The sequence below is a fragment of the Oncorhynchus kisutch genome, linkage group LG27 (assembly GCF_002021735.2).
Source record: "Oncorhynchus kisutch isolate 150728-3 linkage group LG27, Okis_V2, whole genome shotgun sequence".
Classification (NCBI taxonomy): domain Eukaryota; kingdom Metazoa; phylum Chordata; class Actinopteri; order Salmoniformes; family Salmonidae; genus Oncorhynchus; species Oncorhynchus kisutch.
In genome coordinates this window covers 23461363-23483711 of record NC_034200.2, presented here as the reverse complement: position 1 = coordinate 23483711, position 22349 = coordinate 23461363, and the positions used below count along the sequence as shown (strand labels likewise).

The 22349-nt window shown below is 40.1% G+C and overlaps 2 protein-coding genes across 11 annotated transcripts in view; one reads left to right on the top strand and one right to left on the bottom strand.

The window, feature by feature from the left end:
- astn1 (astrotactin 1) overlaps positions 1-6929 on the top strand; it is a 245798-nt gene extending 238869 nt beyond the window's left edge. For all 10 annotated transcript variants that reach the window (XM_031807155.1, XM_031807160.1, XM_031807159.1 and 7 more), the window contains 3 exons: positions 1-101; positions 326-509; positions 6585-6929. In XM_031807155.1, the coding sequence (XP_031663015.1) occupies positions 1-101; positions 326-509; positions 6585-6822 (523 nt within the window). In that variant the 3' untranslated portion in view covers positions 6823-6929. The remainder of the gene's footprint in view (positions 102-325; positions 510-6584) is intronic.
- Positions 6930-14101: 7172 nt separating this feature from the next.
- pappa2 (pappalysin 2) overlaps positions 14102-22349 on the bottom strand; it is a 65019-nt gene continuing 56771 nt past the window's right edge. The window contains exons 22-23 of the mRNA XM_020462547.2: positions 16511-16609; positions 14102-14677 (exon numbers count right to left, since the gene is read on the bottom strand). Coding sequence (XP_020318136.2) covers positions 14570-14677; positions 16511-16609 — 207 coding nt within the window. The 3' untranslated portion in view covers positions 14102-14569. The remainder of the gene's footprint in view (positions 14678-16510; positions 16610-22349) is intronic.

Genomic DNA, 22349 nt, shown 5'->3' with positions numbered 1-22349 from the left:
GTTTAGGCTCTGGGCAGTGGACAACACAGGCCGTCGCTCCAGTCCTAGTGAGGTCACCATCAAGACCCCCTGTCCTGCTGTGGATGACGTCAAAGCACAAGGTGGGATTTCTCATGCATGGATGGACAGTTTCTGTACCTGTATCTTGGTTTTTAGACACATTTTCTAACAGTAGTTACCAATCTGAAAACTTGTAGAGACACACATGTAAAGAATTTAACTACATCCGCAAAAACATCTGCTAAATATGTGTATGTTGACCAATAACATTTTATTTTATGTTGGCTCCATATACAGTACTGAGATCAGATCTGTGTTGTTGCAGAGATTTCAGACAAGATCTACAACTTGTTCAATGGTTACACAAGTGGCAAGGAGCAGCAGACGGCCTACAATGCGCTGATGGAACTGGGCTCTCCCACCCTGCACCGTGTGCTCTACCACTACAACCAGCGTTACGAGAGCTTCGGAGAGTTCACCTGGAGATGCGAGGATGAACTGGGGCCCAGGTATGAACTGGGGCCCACCTGGAGATGTGAGGATGAACTGGGGCCCAGATCTGATCTGATCTCTCTGTCTCTCTCTCTCTCTCTCTCTCACTCTTCACTCTCTCTCTCTCGCTCTCTCTCTCTTTCTCTCTCTCTCTCAGCACAACTACCGCCCGCCAGACTGTGTAGTAGCATCACAAATCATTCCTACATGGGTGGTTGTTGAGGTTCTTGATTTTTTAAGTCATTTTGGATGTGTTTTTAACACAGACTGGTCTATAATCGATTCCAAATACAGGCTTTGATTGTAGACATAGTTTGCGTGAATTGGGTAAAGTGGAAATTAATTCAAAATGATTGGAGACAATTTTACCTCTGACATTCGTCTGTCAATTTACAGCAAGCAGGAAGGCCTCCGCTATCCCCTTACTGGTTACTCAGTGCAGATAAGTATTATAATGTGAAATTGTAGCTAAATGCTTTATAAACAGAGCCATGTGTTCAAATTAAAATGTGTAGGTAAGGTTGCTGGTAGATGCACGGTGAAGCAGGTGAAACTGATTAAGACTGCAAACTCCGAATCAGGGCCTTAGTTTCAAATTAAAGGTTGTTTTTAATCGAGCCCATATTGGAAGCGTTGATGTAATTGGTTTGCTTCTGAAGTGTTCCATTAAAATACACTTACATTAACAGCCCCCAATTTTCAGAGGGATGATTCATGTCAAGAAAGCACCAAAGTAAGTGCATTTGAGGTGAGGGTCGGGGGACTATAAACATGGGTTTAGATTAACCTAGTAATCAATTGGACATTATCTCACTAAACACCATTATAGTGTTAAGGAGGGTGGCTGCACTGGCTGGGTCATTCCACGAGGAGTAACTTTTGCACCAATATTGAATTTTAAAAGCCTGTTATATGAAATGCAGTGTTCTTTAATATAGAACACGTGGAGAATTCAATACATATGATTTTTTTATATCAATAAAGGCTCGCTAAAGTGCCAAACTTTCATTCAATCATTTTGACATGTCTCTCTGTCAACCATGTGTCACTTCTAGGAAGATTTCAACCATTGAAGGCTCTTCAGAGGATGAAGGGGAAGACCATCCTCCTCAGTGAATTTCTGAAAATTCAAATAGTGAAACATTAAAAAAGTTATCCTTTTTAGATAAAACTGAACTAAATATATTCACGTCACCAAATAATTGATTAAAACACACTGTTTTGCAATTAAGTTCTACAGTAGCCTCAACAGAACTCTGTAGGGTACCACCATGGTGTAGCTGGAGGACAGCTAGCTTCCGTACTCCCCTGGGTACATTGACTTCAATACAAAACCTAGGAAGCTCATGGTTCTCACTCCCTTCCATAGACTTACACAGTAATTATGATAACTTCCGGAGGAAGTCCTCCAACCTATCAGAGTTATTGTAGCATTAACTGACATGTTGTTCACCAAATCAAAGGATCAGAGAAGGATTCTAGTACTGAAAGCATAAGCTACAGCTAGCTAGCACGTCAGTGCATAAAATGTTGTGAGTAGTTGACTCAAAAAGAGAGAAAGACAATAGTTGAACAGTTTTGAACAAATGAATTTTATCCAAAATTAAGGAGAAGCAAGAGAGAGAGAGAGCTATATTTCATAGTATATATTTTTTCACTTTCACTTACTTAGCTAGCGTGAAATACAGCTAGCTAGTTTGGCCTAATCAAAAACCTGGCTCAAACAGAGAGGGATGCTATGTTAACTAGCTGGCTATGGCTATCCAACACTGGAACTCTTCCAAGTCAAGGTAAGTTTTTAGTTTTATTAATTTGTTGCCACCGGGGCCCGCCGGTGTAACTGCTAAACTGCTTGCTGCTGACTGTACACTGTACTGCATGATTGTAGAGGGTTTACTAACGCGTCAGTTCTAGTAGCTATGTTGACTATGACATGAAAACGATGTAGGCTTTGTGTAGCAGTTAGCGGTTATGATATGTAGGTTTAGCCTGAAGTCTACAAGCGAAGAGAAAAGGTGAGAGGAGGAGAGCGTGTGGATAGATATCTACCTTTTATGTTGCTCCATACTTTAAGACTATTGTTAGCTTGTTAGCATGTTGGGCAGGATTTTCCATGTTGTTATGGTGTGTTGTGATTGTGTAAGCCTGCTGTCTCAGGAAATGTCATTGTGCTTTAGGCGTAACTGAAGAGATGTATTTGTAATGTATTCTTTAGAATTAGAGTAAGAATAACATGATTAGACACAGTTTGCAATGGACCTTATGTGTTGGGTGCGTTGGGCTCCTGGAGAAGACCAGGAGGTTCCTATAATTGGAGACCCCCCATCACTTGTTTACTTGTTCCATTCCCCCTGCCTCTCTAGCAGTTCTGAAAGGATCAATGTACCATTTGAATCAAAACAATGAGATTTTGGTTTCCACACACACCAATACAAAGCAGACAACATTGCCTGTAACAGGGCTTGTCTCCAGAAATGATTCTCCTTGTTATGAAATCCTCCAATTCACTTGGGTTACCCTGTCACAAACACTGTGGACCATTCAAATTTTCATTAGCTAGTCAAAATACAGATAATAGTCACCCACTCAGCCCCTGACTAAATGTAAACTTGTTTCAGCAGAGTAAACAACATGTTAAAATAAACTGGTGAAGTAATGGATCTATCTTTATAAAGCATTGGAAATATTCCACTCCCAACTTTTGTACATATCATATCTCACTGACGAGTTAGGTTGGCCCCTGTCAGAGAACGTTCTGGTTTCTTTTTCCTGCTAAATTGTGTGATGTTCAAGCCAAACATAAACTGACAAAGTCTGTCTCCTGAGTCCGACACTTCTCTCCATGTCCCAATCTTGTCATCGCTATGTTACTACCCATCACTAAAGGCATGAGGCTGGATGTTGACTTAGAAATGTTAGATGTTGGCTTGGTAGGAGAAAATCCTATCATGATCATTGCACTCCCCCTCTGTCTCCTTGCCTTAACAGCCCGAGAACTGACAGTTATTTTTATGACACATCCTAATCAGGCAATTGCCTGCGATGCTAAGTATTGTTATGGTTGGATTTTGCTTGATGACATGATAAGTGGAGCTCATGTTGTTGTGATTTTTCAGTTTTTTTGTTAAAAAGGGCCTTATTTCATCAAGGCTGTTTCGGAGTTACGGAGATTTTCCTCAGACATTACCACAATTACTCTTCCATTAGCTCATGTTGTGGACTGTCTTACCAACACATATACCCAATAACTCTTTGTTGGGTATAGGCAGCAATGTATATAGAGACAATTCACGCAACACATGAAAATGCATGCATTCATAAAATGTATTTATATAAAGTTATCTTATCGCATCATATAGTATATCTGTGTAACACAGAGACAGAGACATCATAGTGGTGGTTTCCTAGCATCATGGATGCTCTTTTGGTCAAGTCCCTGGTCTCTGTGGCTGTCTGAGTCTAGAAGATTTGAAAGAGGGGCCCTGACAGAGTGAGATATCTCCAAAGTGTACTGTACCTCGGAAATGTGAGGCCATTTTCCACTTCTATACATGCTGGGATTTATGGTGACAACCGTTGCTATTTGAAGCCCAAATAGTTATTTCTTGACAAATTAAAGCATAACAAACCTGAAGGCTTTTGTTTTAAGTAAATAAATATCTAAATTCCTTAAACCACTGAAATGTGGCAAGGTATTAGAAAAAAATGTATTGTAGCGACGCGCTTGGACAGTTGTGTGGTTTCACAGGGTCCAGCATGCCAGTCCCCCTACTGTCTGCCAATCAAGGGAATGTGTCAGTGCCAGACATCCTTGTGGTTGGTAGAACAGCGGGGGGCTGGGCACTACATGTCTGTTATATTGCCATGCTTGCATTGTTATCCCTCTCTTCATGTCCCGACAGTGAGTTGAATAGCTGTTATTGTTGTATTTATTCAGCGTAGGCTACGGCCAGACAGTTGCCTGTGTGAGTTCTGGGTTAATCAACCGTTCATTTCGAGAACTAGGGAACTGTTGTGGACATTCTCTCATTCATGATCTATTGAGGTCATTACAATATATTTAGAAGGATGATATAAATGACAGCATCCTTACTACAGACACACTGATTAGTTAGTAAAGACTCAATATGTCTGTGACTTTTTACATCGTTCAAAGTACTGTTATATTATTTTCTCAAGAGTTCTCTGCAGATGATACATTGTGGGAATTTAAGCTGTTGTTCTGCCCTATCTATGCAAATGGGATGTTGCTTAATATCTCTATGTAAACATAACATAGGCTTCAGACCAGAGGGGGCTGGTGGGAAGAGCTATAGGAGGATGGGCAAAATAGCTGGAATGGAATCAATGTTATTTCCATGTGTTTGATGTGTTTGGTACCATTCCATCGATTCTATTCCAGCCATTACAATGAGCCTGTCCTCCTATAGCTCCTCCGGCCACCCTCCTCTGCTACAGACACGGTAGTATCCAATATTCAAGGGAGAACTGATGAACCTGCCCCTACTTTGAAATACAAAATCTTAATATGAGGATGTATAATATTACAGTCATTGCTTAGCTTTCCCCTGTTGAATGCAAATACATGGAAATATGACAGTCCATTACAGTATGTCAATGAAACAGTGATATTGTCCTTTTTTGGAAAGTCTCACCCTGTGACACTTAAAGCACACTAACAAGCTGTCCTCATTCTACCCTGTGCCTGGTCTAACAACAAAACAATGAGTCAATCAGATGAGTCACAAAGAATAGCAAGTTAAGAGGTACAGTATGTCCGAAAATATTGGATTCTGTGGATATTCTTAGGAATGCTTTGAATGTAGGATTTGGGAGAGATGACAGTATTAAGAGAGAATAATGTGCTTTTCATTAATAACAGAGTATGAGTCTACCCAAAAACGTTTTGTGTGTCGACAAAAACGTCTCACTATTTACATTGCAGTTTGGTGGTCCTGGTTTGGCCAGTGTGTGAGGTGAAACCATGTCTAAGGAGTGAGACACTCTTTCCATCCTGTACAGTTACTGTTTCTGTCAGCCACTTATCGTGGAGACAGCTTCATCACTTTCAGTGGCTGTGTTTATACAGGCAGCCCAAATCTGATATTTTTTCCACTAATTGGTCTTTTGACCAATCACATCAGATTATTTCAAATCAGATATTTTTCAGAGCTGATCTGATTGGTCAACAGACCAATTAGTGAAAAAAATATCAGAGTTGGACCACCTGTGTAAATGCAGCCAATGTCTTCACTGTTATCTGAACATGGGTAGACCTTGTACATGTTATGAAATAGATGAATAACAGTAAAATACTGACCTGAGAAGTTAATCAATTATTTATTCCACCTCATGCCCAGTCTTTTCCTGCAAGGAAGATGTGGGTTTAGTGTCTGTCGGATTGTGACCAAATGATGGTGAAGAAGCAACGTGTGATTTATGAGTGACCCGCTCTAACCAACTTTTGATTTGCATCATTTAAGTTGAGAACACCAAATACTTAGATTTGACCTCAATCCAGACAGAATTCCATAATTTGTGTATTAGGTATTTCCATCAATCTTACTTTTTCTTCTTCTTTTGAGATAATTCTACAAGAAATCAAGATCCACAATAGGCGAAACAGCGCCAGTGGCCTCCCCATGCGCATTTGTTATTGTTTTTGTTTTGAGTATATAAGCATCCAACATCGTGGTAAAAAAAAAACTTAGTAGATACACTGCTGTTCTATCGTTCGTGTGATGATGTTCAATGACATCAGAGGGAGAAAAAAACAGTGTTCGTTGTTTGAAGTAATGTCTTTGTTGTTGTAATATCGCAAACTGATGTGGCAGTTTATTCTAGCTTTAAGACATTTTCTTTTATGTTAGGGCCCTGTCTATGTACAGTTTGTCCTTGGAAATAATTTGATTTGAGGTAAATTGTGTATATTACTAATGTGTTAACAATACGTCATAATTACCAATAGTTATCCATGTTAAGACACCTGTGCATTTTATGCCTATACTGTGTAGCACTGTGGCAGGTAATATTATAGGAAGCTGATTTCAAGGTAGTGTGTGTTTGCTGAGGAGTGTTGTGTTCCTTTGTAGGAAAGCTGGTCTGATTCTCTCCCAGCTGGACAACCTGAGTGGCTGGTGCAGGGGTCTTCTCCAGGAGTCCAAGATCGGCCTGCGCAGGATGTCCCTCAAGTACCTGTCCTGCCGTTACACAGACACCAAGGCCTTTGGTCTCAACTGGGTGGAACTGGGCCAGGATGTGCGAAAGGCCTGCGACGAACAGAACCTGCTAGTCATGTACAATGATTATGGGGAGCCCAAAGAGCGTTGAACGTCACACAGCAAATAATGGGTCTTGAGGATTTGTAAGTGTGTAATTGTGCTTTTGGGATTATCATCATGTCTGCTTTTTAATTAGTGTGTGTTCTAACCCTTATTTATTGTTATAGGAACCTGATTTCAAGGTAGGGTGGGTTTGAGAGGTGAGGAGGGTTTATTTAAAATATTATTAGAGCAAGATATAACAATAATGCACATGTACAGTAACAAAGTGTATATGTACCTTTCTCAATGCTTAATTGCATTTAGACAGCACTTTTCATGACTTTTTGGACGTTTGGAAGTTTGGAAGTTGCACCAACAATCCTGAACCCCAAAAATGTATATATTAGGATTATGAAGATTTAGTTATTTACTGTAACATGTTGAATGTAGTATTCAAGTATAAATTCATATTTAAGCTGTTATACAGGTCTTTTGTATTTAGACAGTCCGTATATACAGTAGTGGTCATTTCAGAAGGTTGGGAGGTCATGTACAGTGTGGCTCTAAATGTTAAGTTAAAGTTGCCAAACCCAAATGACAGTATTTGCTACATCAATGAATTCCTAATCATTCTGAAATCAACAAATGGCCATCTTTGAATCAGCATTTCTATTACAAAATGAAAGATTACAGCAAATCAATGTTTTATATTGTTTATCCGTAGTATGTTTAGAAATGTACATTTGTATGTGTCTTAGGAATATACATGATGTGATCCTGTAAAAACACTAATACCTTTGATACCTGTGTTTTACTACAATACGCAATTAATATAAACCAAATGCCGACTGTTTTCTTTTTTTTTAACAATTAGTCTCCTCACACACGTTGATAATGCAATAGTTATCCCAATAACATGGACTTGAAAACAAATGCTTGCAGATAGTTTCATAGGTTCACCAATGCATCAAATGACAGCACAGTGGTTATCTTCTGTAAATATTTTATTACAAATGATTTCTATTATAACATTAATAACAATGGGCCTCAGCTGTAAGGATATGTCTTTTATTATGAGAAAACCATTGGTTGACATTGATAGGTATGCTTTTTTTTTGTTTCAATTTGCACACGAGAGGTGTGAGCATTCATTATGTACACATGTTTTGTGTATGCTTGCATTATTTTTGTTCTGAGACTGTTTCCCAAAATAATGGAGAGGTTTGTTTTATCAATACAATGAAGTGGAATTACAAAAATGGACAGATTATAAGGCTTAACAAATGTTATTATCCATCAGAAGTGCATCAGAATTGTTACCATACACATCATAAAGCTGATGGAAACTAAAGCTGATGAAAACTAACAAAAATCAGCATGTTATACTATTATGTCTATGTGGCTAATCTAATGTTCTCTTTTTCCCTTTAATCTTTGCTATTTCAAAGAATAATAAATAATATATTATGAAATGTTGGAACGTTGGATGTTCCAAAAAAAAGGTTTCCTGATCAGTCACCATGTCTAGGCCTAGTTCATTTTCAGTCAGTTAACTCAAGTCAATGTCACACTGTTTGGAATGTTTCTTAGGGATTGTAGAGCCTCAAACACAATGGTTTAAACCAAATAACAACGCCAAAAGACATGTTAAGGCTCAGCTTCTCACTTATACACTGAGTGCACAAAACACAAAACAGCACCTTCTTAATATTGCATTTCACCCCTTTTTGCCCTCAGAACAGCCTCAATTTGCCAGGGCATGAACTCTACAGATGTGGGGGGTAATAGTCATTTACGGGGCAATAGTCATTTAGACAGGTTACCTTGGCGTTCTTGGGCACAGGGACTATGGTGGTCTGCTTGAAATATGTAGGTATTATTGACTGAGTCAGGGAGAGTTGAAAATGTCAGTGAAGACACCTGCCAGCTGGGCAGCGCATGCTCTGAGAACGCATCCTAGTAATCTGTCTGGCCCCGCAGCCTTGTGAATGTTAACCTGTTTAATGCTCACTTCGAGGCAAACAACACTGAACCATGTATGAGAGAACCAGCTGTTCCAGACGACTGTGTGATCTTGCTCTCAGTAGCCTATGTGAGTGAGACCTTTAGGTTAATATTCGCAAGGCCACGTGGCCAGACGGAATACCAGGACGTGTATTTAGATCATGCGCTGACTTTCATATGTGGCTCCGACGGGTATGGTAGCTCTGCTTCTATCTCCTAAGCAACTTTACAGTATTTTGATTTTTGGCTGGAGTGTTTACAGACATATTCAATCTCCCTATCCTCCCTTTTTATACCGCTATCATCCAGAAGGTGAGGTCAGTGCAGGTGCATCAAAGCTGGGACCGAGAGACTGAAAAAAATACAGAATACACACAAAAGACAAAGTGTCACGAGTTAAAGATACAATTGAAGATTAGAAACAACTCCAGTTATCACAAACAGTGTTGTCGATCTGAGTCTTAAAAACAGGCAAAGACACTGAATCCCTGAACTTTAAAATCTTCTGAAGCATGTTCCAGGATGAAGGGGCATTATGGGAAAAATATTTTTCCCCATCTCATGTTTTAGCCTTAGTAACAGACATGGACAGCAGCTGTGAACAAAGACTATATTGAGTGACTGAGCAGAGATATGAAGGGAGTTGTCCCATCAATGCTTTGTACACAAATGTGTACCAGTGCTTTAGCTTCCTGGTGGAGAGAGAGGTCCATTGCACCATAGCATACAAATCACAGTGATGGGTAAGTGATCAAGCTTTTGTAATAAATATTAAAGAACAATGTGTCCAGAGTTTTCAAGGTACTTGCTGAGGCCTGCAAATAGACAATATCACCATAATCCAGCACAGATTTTTTTAAAGTGCTTTGAACAATATATTTTCTGACTAACATTGAAAAGCATGATTTGTTCCTGAAATAAAAACCCAATTTCAACTTCAGTTTCTTGGTCAAGGTATGTTTAAAATTCAACTTTTCATCTAACCAAATCCCAAAATACTTATAGGAGGGGACCCAATCAATTTTCTGGCCTGTTATAGTTTAAATCTGCAAGTGACTCCTATACTTATAGGAGGGGACCCAATCAATTTTCTGGCCTGTTATAGTTTAAATCTGCAAGTGAATCTGTTAACTTGCAGGGAAGAGAAAACCATAAACTTTGTTTTCCTTTCATTAGGCACAAGTTTCAATTGGAAAAGCTGCCTTCGAATAACATCAAAGGCCAACTGTAAGTCCTGAAAAGCCTTCTGAATATTAGATGCTGTAGAATAAATACTTCTGTCATCAGCATATAGATGGAGATTTGCAGAGTCAACAGTCTTGCCTTTATCATTTACTGTATATACAGTGTAAAAAGGATCGGACATAAAATTGAGCCCTGGGGAACTCCTTTTGTAAGCCTTCGAAACACAGATGTCATATCCTCCTGAGCTACACACTGTGTTCTGTCAGAAAGGTAGTTTTGGAACCAATCCAATGCATCAACACTTAAACCCATCTTTTTTAGTCCATACAACAGCAGGGCATTGTCAACAGTGTCGAGGGCCTTCGATAAGTCAATGAAAGTTAAACACAGGGATTTGTCATGTCCTGAGCATCTAGAATATCACCTACAACCTTACAGCAGTAATTGTACTATGCTTGGCTCTAAAACCCGACTGGAATTGAGATAAAACTGAGTTATTATAAAGAAAGTCTTTGAACTGTTGGTTTACCAGCTTTTCCAAAACTTTTGTCATCACTAGCCGGCTTCTACCCGGTTACGCAACTCTGCAACTTAGAGGCTGCTGCCCTATATACATAGACTTGTAATCACTGGCCACTTTAATAATGGAACACTAGTCACTCTAATCATGTTTACGTACTGCTTTACTCATCTCATATGTATATACTGTTTTCTATTATACTGAATTTTTGTCAATGCCACTCCGACATTGCTCGATCTAATATTTATATATTTCCTTTTACTTTTAGATTTGTGTGTATTGTTGTGAATTGTTAGATAGTACTGCAATGTTGGAGCTAGGAACACAAGCATTTTGCAACGCCCGCAATAACAACTGCTAAATATGTGTATGTGACCAATAAAATTCTATTTGATTTGATATGACTAGCTGGTAAGTGTCTTCACTGACATTTTCAACGTATCTCTGACCTGGTCCGTAATACCAACTTGTTTCAAGCAGACCACCATAGTCCCCATGCCCAAGAACGCCAAGGTAACCTGCCTAAATGACTAGCACTCACATCTATACCCATGAAATGCTTTGAAATGATGGTCACGTCTCATATAAACACCATCAGCCCAGACACCCTGGACCCACTCCAAATCTCTATTGCACTCCATACTACCCCCACCCACATGGAGAAAAGGAATACCTATGTAAGAAGGCTGTTCATACAACATAGTCCCCCCCCTCCATGCTCATCACCAAGCTTAGGACCCTGGGCTTGAACACCTACCTCTGCAACTGTATCCTTCACTTCCTGACGAGCTGCCCTCAGGTGGTGAGGGTAGGAAACAACACATCCGTCACGCTGATCATCAATACAGGGGCGCCTCTGGGATGTGTGCTTAGTTCCCTCCTGTACTCCCTGTTCACCCATGACAGTAACAGGTATGACCAACGATGATGAGGCAGCCTTTAGGGATGAGTTTAGAGACCTGTGTGGAACACAGGAAACTGACAGGTAAGTGTGCCACCATCCACAGTGATGGGGCTGAAGTGGAGAGTATTGAGAGCTTCAAGTTCCTTGGTGTACACATCTCTAAGAAATTAACATCGTCCACACACACCCACACAGTTGTGGAGAGGGCACGACAGCACTTATTCCCCCTCAGGATGCTGAAAAGATTTGTCATGGGCCCTCAGATCCTCAAAAGGTTTTACAGCTGCTCCACTGAGAGCATCTTGACTGGCTGCATCACCACTTTGTACAGCAACTGCAAGGCACCCGACCGCATGGCGCTACAGATTGTGGTGAGTTTGGCCCAGTAATTCACTGGGGTCAAGCTACCTGCCTGCCATTCAGGACCTCTATACCCGGCATGGTCAAAGGAAGGACCCATAAATTGCCAAAGACTCCAGCCACAGACTGTTCTTTCTGCTGCTGCATGGTAAGCAGTACCAATGCACCAAGTCTGGAACCAGGAGGACCCTGAACAGCTTCAACCCCAAAGCCATAAGACTGCTAAACAAGCCTGGAAAATAGCTATTCAAATAGCTACCCGGGCTACCTCTTTTGCACTCTCGTGCATTGACTCTATGCATACACACACTGGACCCACAAACTCACACATACTTACACTGACATCCCAACACACACACACACACACTACACATGCTTACGCACACAACATATGCGCACACATGCATACTGACGCCACACACACTTTCAAACTCAGCACACACGCTCCTGCTGTCTATTATCTATCCTGTTGCCTGGTTACTTTACCCCTACCTAGACAGTTGAAGTCGGAAGTTTACATACACCTTAGACAAATACATTTAAACTCAGTTTTTCACAGTTCCTGACATTTAATCCTAGTAAAAATTCTCTGTCTTAGGTCAGTTAGGATCACCACTTTATTTTAAGAATTTGAAAGGTCAGAATAATAGTAGAGAGAATGATTTATTTCAGCTTTTATTTATTCCATCACATTCCCAGTGGGCCAGAAGTTTACATACACTCAATTACTATTTGGTAGCATTGCTTTTAAATTGTTTAACTTGGGTCAAATGTGTCGGGTAGCCTTCCACAAGCTTCCCATAATAAGTAGGGCGAATTTTGGCCCATTCTCCCTGACAGAGCTGGTGTAATTGAGTCAGGTTTGTAGGCCCCCTTGCTCGCACACACTTTTTCAGTTCTGCCCACAAATGTTCTATAGGGTTGAGGTCAGGGCCACTCCAATACCTTGACTTTGTTGTCCTTAAGCCATTTTGCCACAACTTTGGAAGTATGCTTGTGGTCATTGTCCATTTGAAAGACCCATTTGCGACCAAGATATAACTTTCCGACTGATGTCTTGAGATGTTGCTTTAATATATCCACATAATCTTCCCTGCCTCACGATGCCATCTATTTTATGAAGTGCACCAGTCCCTCCTGCAGCAAAGCACCCCTACAACATGATGCTGCCACCCCCGTGCTTCACGGTTGGGATGGTGTTCTTCGGCTTGTAAGCCTCCCCATTTTTCCTCCATACACAACAAAGGTTATTATGGCCAAACAGTTCTATTTTTGTTTCATCAGACCAGAGGACATTTCTCCAGAAAGTATGATTTTTGTCCCCATGTGCAGTTGCAAACCGTAGTATGGATTTCTTATGGCAGTTTTGGAGCAGTGGCATCTTTCTTGCTGAGCATCCTTTCAGGTTATGTCGATATAGGACTCGTTTTACTGTGGATATATATACTTTTATAAATTTTTCCTCCAGAATTCCTTTGCTGTTGTTCTGGGATTGATTTGCACTTTTCGCACCTTTTCGCACAAAATACGTTCATCTCTAGGATACAGGACGCGTCTCCTTCCTGAGCGGTATGACGGCTGCATGGGCCCATGGTGTTTACTTGCATACTATTGTTTGTACAGATGTATGTGTACCTTCAGGCATTTGGAAATTGCTCCCAAGGATGAACCAGACTTGTGGAGGTCTACAATTTTTTTTCTGAGGTCTTGGCTGATTTCATTTAATTTTCCCATGATGTCGAGCAAAGAGTCACTGAGTTTGAAGGTAAGCCTTGAAATACATCCACAGGTACACCTCCAATTGACCATCAATCAGCCTATCAGAAGCTTCTAAAGTCATGACTTCATTTTCTGGAATTTTCCAAGCTGTTTCAAGGCACAGTCAACTTAGTGTATGTAAACTTCTGACCCACTGGAATTGTGATACAGTGTGTGAAATAATCTGTCTGTGAACAATTGTTGGAAAAATGACTTGTGTCATGCACAAAGTAGATGTCCTAACCGACTTGCCAAAACTATAGTTTGTTCACAAAAAATGTGTGGAGTGGTTGAAAAACGAGTTTTAATGACTCCAACCTAAGTGTATGTAAACTTCCGACTTCAACTCTACATAGCTACCTCAATTATATAGCCATGTAATCTTTTACTCGTTACTCACTGTGTATTCATTCCTCGTGTTACAATTGTTTTTTTGGTTTTTTTTATCTTTGCATTTATCTTGTTGGAAAAGGACCCGTGAGGAAGCATTTCACTATTAGCCTACACCTGTTGTTTACGGAGCATGTGACAAATAACATTTCATTTGAGATGCATATAGTATGTGTCCCCCTTATGTTCAGAGGGGTGTGGAGATCCAGAAACATTGAGATAAAATCAGTGTTTATTACGGTTTATTCAACATCAAGTGTAAAGTACAGTATAATATCACACAGAACAAGATTACACAAAATCTGCATGGAATATTTATTGAGAACTTCTACATCTAACAACAACTCTCTTAGCAGAAAGTGTTAAGTTAGGTACCTATGATATGGATAAATATGTATTATGTGATATGATGTTATAATACTGTAGTCTTCCATAACCACATCTACGAAATTAGAGATTGCCCAAATATATTATTCTATACAAGTTAGTTGTCTTTACAGATTAGTTATTGTGTTGTAATCCTAAAAGCTACAATATTAAAACAGTTTTTATATTTGTCTAAGAAGAGATTACCTTCATTGCTCCCTAATAGGAAAACAAAATGGAAATATATCATGTCCAGGGGTGAAGTTCATCTGGTGTTGTTTCATTGTGAGCCAGCCTTGGCCCTGTTCACATATAACGATCCATCGTTCATAACAGTCCTGCTTCCAAGTATTTGGCTTTACTCTTGTTCTCCTCAGCGTTTGGATCACGGCAAGTGCATTCATCCTGATCACAGTTGGCACCAAACGGAATGACCTGTCAATCAGTCAAGTAACCAGGAGATTAGAAACAAACAAATCTCAAGAGGCAATACAATTACAAACAGAGGTCATTTCCCCAACTTAACTAATACATACACAATGTAATTGCATACATTTAACAATGCAATAAACTTCAAACTATGCCCATAAGAAGCCAGTTGTTTGTCCTAACTATCCAATAGTTTGTATAGTATTATATGTGTGAGCTCGACACATGTTTTATTTCTTCACAATTTTAAAGAGAAACAAATGTCTCCAGAGAGATAAATGAAGGGAGTGATGTCAAATGGTTCACCATGGACTCAACGGTGAGAAACCTTGAGTATCGGGGGAGGGAATACACCACAGAGGTGAACGGATGAACACATGTTAAGAATCAACAACAGGGGTTGCCAGGTCTTGTCTAGGAAGCAAGCCATCACCACAGGTTGCAAAATAAACCCAGATGCCCTGCCTAGCACTCTGTTGCAAGAAATGTAAACATGAGAGGCTAGCTAAATGCTGAGGCTAACCTAGCATTGATTTCACTGATGTTTAATGGAGGTAATAGTTTTATTGAAGATTTAGCAACTGTTCCAGAAGGTTAAGAAGAGAAACAGATCAGAGACTGCTCTCTCCCATTAAATGTGTGTTTGTTTGGCAACAAAGTGTTTCCTAAGCCCTACGTTGGTTCATTGATAGAGGCAGTGGTGAGCCAAATGATATAGTGCACTATGTAGGGAATAGGCTGTCATTTGGGACAAAACTATACTCTGCTGCTTTTGGTTTGTTCTAACAACCTCTGGACAACAGGGGCTGGATGTTTTTCCTGCTTGCGTCAAACAAAAGCCAAATCTTGGACTGTTTTGTATGTACTTCTGAGTAGTTGCTAACCAATGTTTATCATGACTTCACAAAACTGCTTTGAAAGTGGAATAAAATGTGTTTTAGATAACTAATTAATTGAATGAATGGATTGCACTGTACAAACATGTAGAGCACATCGAGGCTCATTACACGTCTCTCCTTCAACTGGAAGCGAGTGAACTTAATCATCTTCCTAGTCTACTATCCAAGTCTTCTGCTGCTAGCTTGGACCTTTGGACCCAAAACCAGACTCTACAAAACAAAGTGGCCAATCAGGGAAGTGCCTTGAAGACCAGAAGCATTTCCATGGGCTGCATAAAACACTAGTGCTCCACAGTTCCGCTGGACCCACAGTGGCAGGATGCTGTCGCTTACGTTTTATTTCACTTTCTCAGAGCCTTATAGTTGAACTGGTGTTTTACAGTTGCAGAAGACCACGGACACTAAGCCTTCCCCTCATAAAATATTTTTTAGCTGCTGATGTATTTATGACAGGCACTCCGTTGCTGAGCTTACTCATTCAAGGGGGAACCGGGAATAGCTGTGCTACCGCCATGAGTCATAGCTATGGACATGATAGAGACTAATGACCTCCAGTTAGCTGGCTGCAGCACTCCCAGGAATGAATAGGCACCATGATTATACAGTAAGCAAAATAGCAGGTATGTGGGAGAAAAACATTCTCACCGCAGTAGACTGACTCTCACATGGAAGTGAGAGTCCCTGCCCATCTTCCGAAAACATCTGAAACCCTACCTCTTCAAACAGTATCTTAAATAATCCTCCTCACCAAAAAAAAACTTAACCAGCACTTGCACTTGACCTCCCTCCCCTTCTAGCTCTGATTCTACTGACAGCTACGATATTGAAGAAATTATACTTTCTAGGCTTGTGATATGTGGTTGTCCCACCTAGTTATCTTAAGATAAATGCACTAACTGTAAGTCACTTTGGATAAGAACATCTGCATTGGTTAATTTACCTTTCTGGTTGAGAGTGTGGATGGACAGCAGTCCCCTCCATCATACTCGCAGTAGGCCCGGTTGTTGATGGTGTCACACCAACCATCTCCCCCAAAGGGCTGGAAAAAAGGAAACTCTCATTAAAGGTAGCATCCAAAAGATGACATCATCAAAAACGAGGCAACTTCCTACTTGCAGGCATCAACATCAACAGAATTCACCCAAACCCACAATGGGAAGCGCCAATAGTGGATACCATTGCCTTTTCATACAATTAATTAACACCTAGTAAAGAGCTGGTCCCTGACCTCTCAGAGCTGTGATTCAGTATTTTGCATGAGACAGGAATAGGGTACTGCGTTTAACAATTTTTCAGTACTTTGGGGAGTTCTGTCTAACTCAGCAATGGCACGCAATTGTCAAATTTATGTTACATAAAAATCTTAAATGCGTCATAATGAAAGCCTTTAACGTTTTTTAACTTAACCTTAAAGTTGCTGTGCCAAAAATAAGAAAATAAGAGGTGACTGCCAAAGATACTGTTGGCTTTCCCCGGGCCGATGGAGTCATTTCAAACACTCCAGGTTGTACCTGAATCCACATCACAGTAGAATGGCAGCTGCTGGGGAGATTTCTGCAGAGTTTCTCCCCTGCTCAAAGCTAGCCCCCACTCCAAAATTATTTTCCTTGCCTTTCGAAGCTGCCAAGCCGTAAATAAATCTATTTAATTGTTTTGTTTTTTACTAAATAATTTGGCCGGTAATTAAAACAGACTCTTTGGCAAAATTTGTTGATACTCCCTTTGTAAGACAAATAGGCTTTTAAACTGGCTCATGGACCATATTGGTTTCAGGTGCATTTGTAATACAATACTGTGCTCTTCATACATTTCTACTATGGTGCCTAACATAAAGCTGTTGTTTTGCAACACGTACAGTTGAAGTCGGGAAGTTTACATACACCTTAGCCAAATACATTTGAACTCACAACAGCTTCACAATTGTCACAATTCCTGACAATTAATCCTAGTAAAAATTCCCTGTCTTAGGTCAGTTAGGTTATTTTAAGAATGTGAAATGTCAGAATAATAGGAGAAAGAATCATTTATTTCAGCTTTTATTTATTTCATCACATTCCCAGTGGGTCAGAAGTTTACATACACTCAATTAGTATTTGGTAGCATTGCCTTTAAACTGTTAACTTGGTTCAAACATTTTGGGTAGCCTTCCACACACTTCTCACAATAAGTTGGGTGAATTTTGGCTCATTCCTCGTGTCGATATAGGACTATTTTTACTGTGGATATAGATACTTTTGTACCTGTTTCCTCCAGCATCTTCACAAGGGCCTTTGCTGTTGTTCTGGGATTGATTTGCACTTTTCTCATCAAAGTACGTTCATCTCTAGGAGACAGAACGTGTCTCCTTCCTGAGCGGTATGATGGCTGTGTGGTCCCATGGTGTTTATACTTGTGTACTATTGTTTGTATAGATGAACATTGTACCTTCAGGCATTTGGAAATTGCCCCCAAGGATGAACCAGACTTGTGGAGGTCTACATATTTTTTCTGAGGTCTTGGCTGATTTCTTTTCATTTTCCCATGATGTCAAGCAAAGAGGCACTGAGTTTGAAGGTAGGCCTCGAAATACATCAACAGGTACACCTCCAATTGACTCAAATTATGTCAATTAGCCTATCAGAAGCTTCTAAAGCTATCAGAAGCTTCTGGAATTTTCCAAGCTGTTTAGAGGCACAGTCACCTTAGTGTATGTAAACTTCTGACCCACTGGAATTGTGATACAGTGAATTCTAAGTGAAATAATCTGTCTGTAAACAATTGTTGGAAAAATTACTTGTGTCATGCACAAAGTAGATGTCCTAACCGACTTGCCAAAACTATAGTTTGTTAACAAGAAATGTGTGGAGTGGTTGATAAACGAGTTTTAATGACTCCAACCTAAGTGTATGTAAACTTCCGACTTTAACTGTATGTTACATAATGTAACAACTTCTAAACATGAGAAATTAGTATATTGCTTCTGGTTGTAATGTATCTTTAACATGACCCCTTAACATTGGTTAAATAAGTACAATCAGAAGTTAGACTATTTAAATCTGAAAAGTCTTTAGTCTTTAATGATCTAACGTCAGTACTTGACACCTTTCATTATAAAGCAAGACAATAAAAATGCTGTAACATCAACAGTATGAACACCCATGCTTTCCCTAAAAAAAATCAAAGTTGACACTCTTGACTTGTCCAAATTCCCATTTCTATCAACAATTTCCCCACACCTTTCTTATCACCCAAATGTTCTCCATAACGTAAGAAAGAGGCATGACTTTTCCACTTGTGAGTCATTGTATTTTTTATTTGATAAAGGTACCATTAATGTAATTTTAAAGGTGATAAGGGGTCATAGACAAGACTGATGGATCAGACTTCCACGGAGTGCTCCAGGAATCTGGGAAATAAGGCAGAGAGAGACCTCCCGACTTCTAACGGCCCTGTGTAAACTGTCAGTAAATTTAATAGTACCGCCTCTTAGAACATACTTGGAACTCTGATGTCTGCTGGATTATGGTGTCAGTGTAATGTACCAAGTTTAAAGGTGTTTATGATGCCGTGTCTGCACCAGCAGACTTTGGAGGGGAGGCCGACTTTTGCCCAGAACCTTGGTGTTTTCTTTTTGAAAAATCCATTGTTCTAGTACACTGTAATTCCTACAGTAGACTAGATGCCATACAGTGTGCTATCTGAGGGACAACTCATCCCTTTGATAGCTTGCTGCGCTGTTTGAGTTACAACAGCGAATAAATATATCCACTATCGGATATCCAACCTGGCTGTTTACTCATTTTCCAGGCTTCAATCGAAGAGGGGTTCTTAGGGATTCTATTCCATTACATTTTTTTACTTGCGTCATCCAAATTGGTTTTTAAAGAATCCAGAATTTACTCCAAATGAACCCCTTTGTAAATTGTTATTCATACAAACATATTTCTCAAGAAACACTCAAGAAACACAACACAACTGTTTCCATTAAGACAAAAACATTTTGAAGAAACATAAATTAACACAATGCAACTGTTTCCAGGATGACTCAGTAATTCGACAATACCAAAATAAATGTGGACTAAGTTTATCATTAGCGACACCAAGGGTGGTGATTCCTCATAAACATTATCTCTTCATGCCATGAAAACAATCTTACAACTTAAAAGCCACACGTGGTTATAGATTAAAACTAAACATCCTGTTGGAGTGAAGGAAGGGGTTACGCTCGGAGAGAGAGCCGACGGACTTAGTTTAATGCTAAGTGAAAGAAACAACAAACTAAATAAACTCCATAGCAACACCTTTTAATGTTTTGGGAAAGAAAATGGGATAACTAGTCAGTTGCACAACTAAATGCATTCAACAGAAATGTGTCTTCAGTCTTCCCTCTGAATCAGAGAGGTGCCTGCCTTAATCGACGTCCATGGCGCCCGGGGAGCAGTTGTTGTTGGGGGTTAACTGCCTTGCTCAAGGGCCCACATTACCATTTCCTGATTGGGACTTCCTCAGAGCTCGCTCACTAATTATGTTCTCCTCTAAATTCCTTCTCAAATGTAAAGTCATGTTTAGCGGTTTAAAACAAACCTGGAACATTAATGTGTGTCTGGCAAATGTTAAACGTCAAGATACAGTTACCGCTCAAGGTATTGTAAAATTGGACTATTTAAAGACATGTTCTTGAACTTTGGTGACTACTAAATATTTTTTAAACCTCCTGCTTTGGGCTGGATGTGTAAATGTGTAGTTCATACATATGTAATCTCTGAGCAGAGTTACTATTTTACCTCAATTAGCCACAAAATCACTTGTTTGAAACTGACTGTTTATCTTGAAGCTGGGCTGTGCCATTTTCCCTACATTTCCCCCCACATTTTCCCCCTATAGCAATTTGAGTTCTACCAGTGAGCTTCATCCCCTCGCCATATGAATGACAGTTAGCAAGTGGCACATCATGCACCCACAGCAGAGCGAGAGAGAGCAATGATTGTACAGTATGTGCAGATATGTGCACCATGCCTTTGGAAAGTATTCAGATCTGTTGACCACATTTTGCGAAGTTACAGTCTTATTCTAAAATCGGGGCGGCAGATAGCCTAGTGGTTAGAGCGTTGATCGAATCCCTGAGCTGATAAAGTTGAAATCTGTCGTTCTGCCCCTGAGCAAGGCAGTTAACCCACTGTTCCTAGGCCGTCATTTAAAATAAGATTTTGTTCTCAACTGACTTGCCTAGTTAATGGATCAAATCCTCCCCTAAAAAAAAAACGTTTTTTAGACATTTTGACAGTGCATATCAGAGCAAAAACCAAGTCATAAGGTCGAATGAATTGTCCATAAAGCTCAGAGACAAGATTGTGCCGAGGCACAGATCTGGGGAAGGGTACCAAAGAACTTCTGCAGCATTGAAGGTCCCCAAGAACACATTGGCCACCATCATTCTAAATGGAAAACGTTTAGAACCAACACTCTTCACTTCCTAGTGCTGGCTGCCCGGTCAAACTGAGCAATGAAACCAAGATTCAATACTTTGGCCTGAATGCCAAGCGTCATGTCTGGAGGAAACCTGGCACCATCCCTACGGGGAAGCATGGTGGTGGCAGCATCATGCTGTGGGGATGTTTTTCAGCGGCAGGGACTGGGAGACTAGTCAGGGTCGAGGCAAAGATGACCGGTGAAAAGTACAGAGAGATCCTTAATGAAAACCTGCTCCAGGACCTCAGACTTGGGGGCGAACGTTCACCACCGCACAGGACAATGACCCTAGCACAGAGCCAAGACAAGGCAGGAGTGGCTTTGGGACAAGTCTCAATGTCCTTGAGTGGCCCAGCCAGAGCCCGGACTTGAACCCGATCTAATATCTCTGGAGAGACCTGAAAATAGTTTTGCAGCTACGCTCCCCATCCAACCTAACAGAGCTTGAGAGGATCTCCAGAGAAGAATGGTAGAAATTCCACAAATACAGGTGTGCCAAGTTTGTAGCGTCATACCCAAAAAGACTCAGGGCTGTAATTGCTGCCAAAGGTGCTTCAACAAACTATTGAGTAAAAAAGTACTGAGTAAAAAAACTAAATACTGAGTAAATACTTATGTACATGTAATATTTCCGCTTTTTTATTTCTATACATAAACATTTGTAAAAAATAGTTTTTGCTTTGTTATTATGGGGTATTGTGTGTAGATTTATGAGCCAAAAAAACGATTGAATACATTTTAGCATAAGGCTGTAACCTAACAGAACGTGGAAAAAGTCAAGGGGTCTGTATACTTTCCAAAGGCACTGTATGTGGCGTAGTATGCAATTTTCGGGTACTTCAGAACTACTGTCTAAAAAATATACAAAAGTATAAATATATGATGTTATTTATAACAAGTATTACTCACACTGCAAGTTCAACTTGTGAATGAGAGAAGAGTTTATACTGGCTGTGTCACGCCTTGGTCTTAGTATTTTGTGTTTTCTTTATTTATTTGGTCAGGCCAGGGTGTGACATGGGTTATTGTGGTGTGTTTTTGTCTTAGGGGTTTTTAGTAGGGGTGTCTAGCATAGTCTATGGCTGCCTGAGGTTCTCAATCAGAGTCAGGTGATTCTCGTTGTCTCTGATTGGGAACCATATTTAGGTAGCCTGGGTTTCACTGTGTGTTTGTGGGTGATTGTTCCTGTCTCAGTGGTTTTGTATTTCACCAGATAGGCTGTATAGGTTTTCACGTTCCGTTTGTTGTTTTGTATTTCGTGTTTATTCGTTCATTAAACATGAATCTAACTAACCACGCTGCATTTTGGTCCGACTCTCCTTCGACAGAAG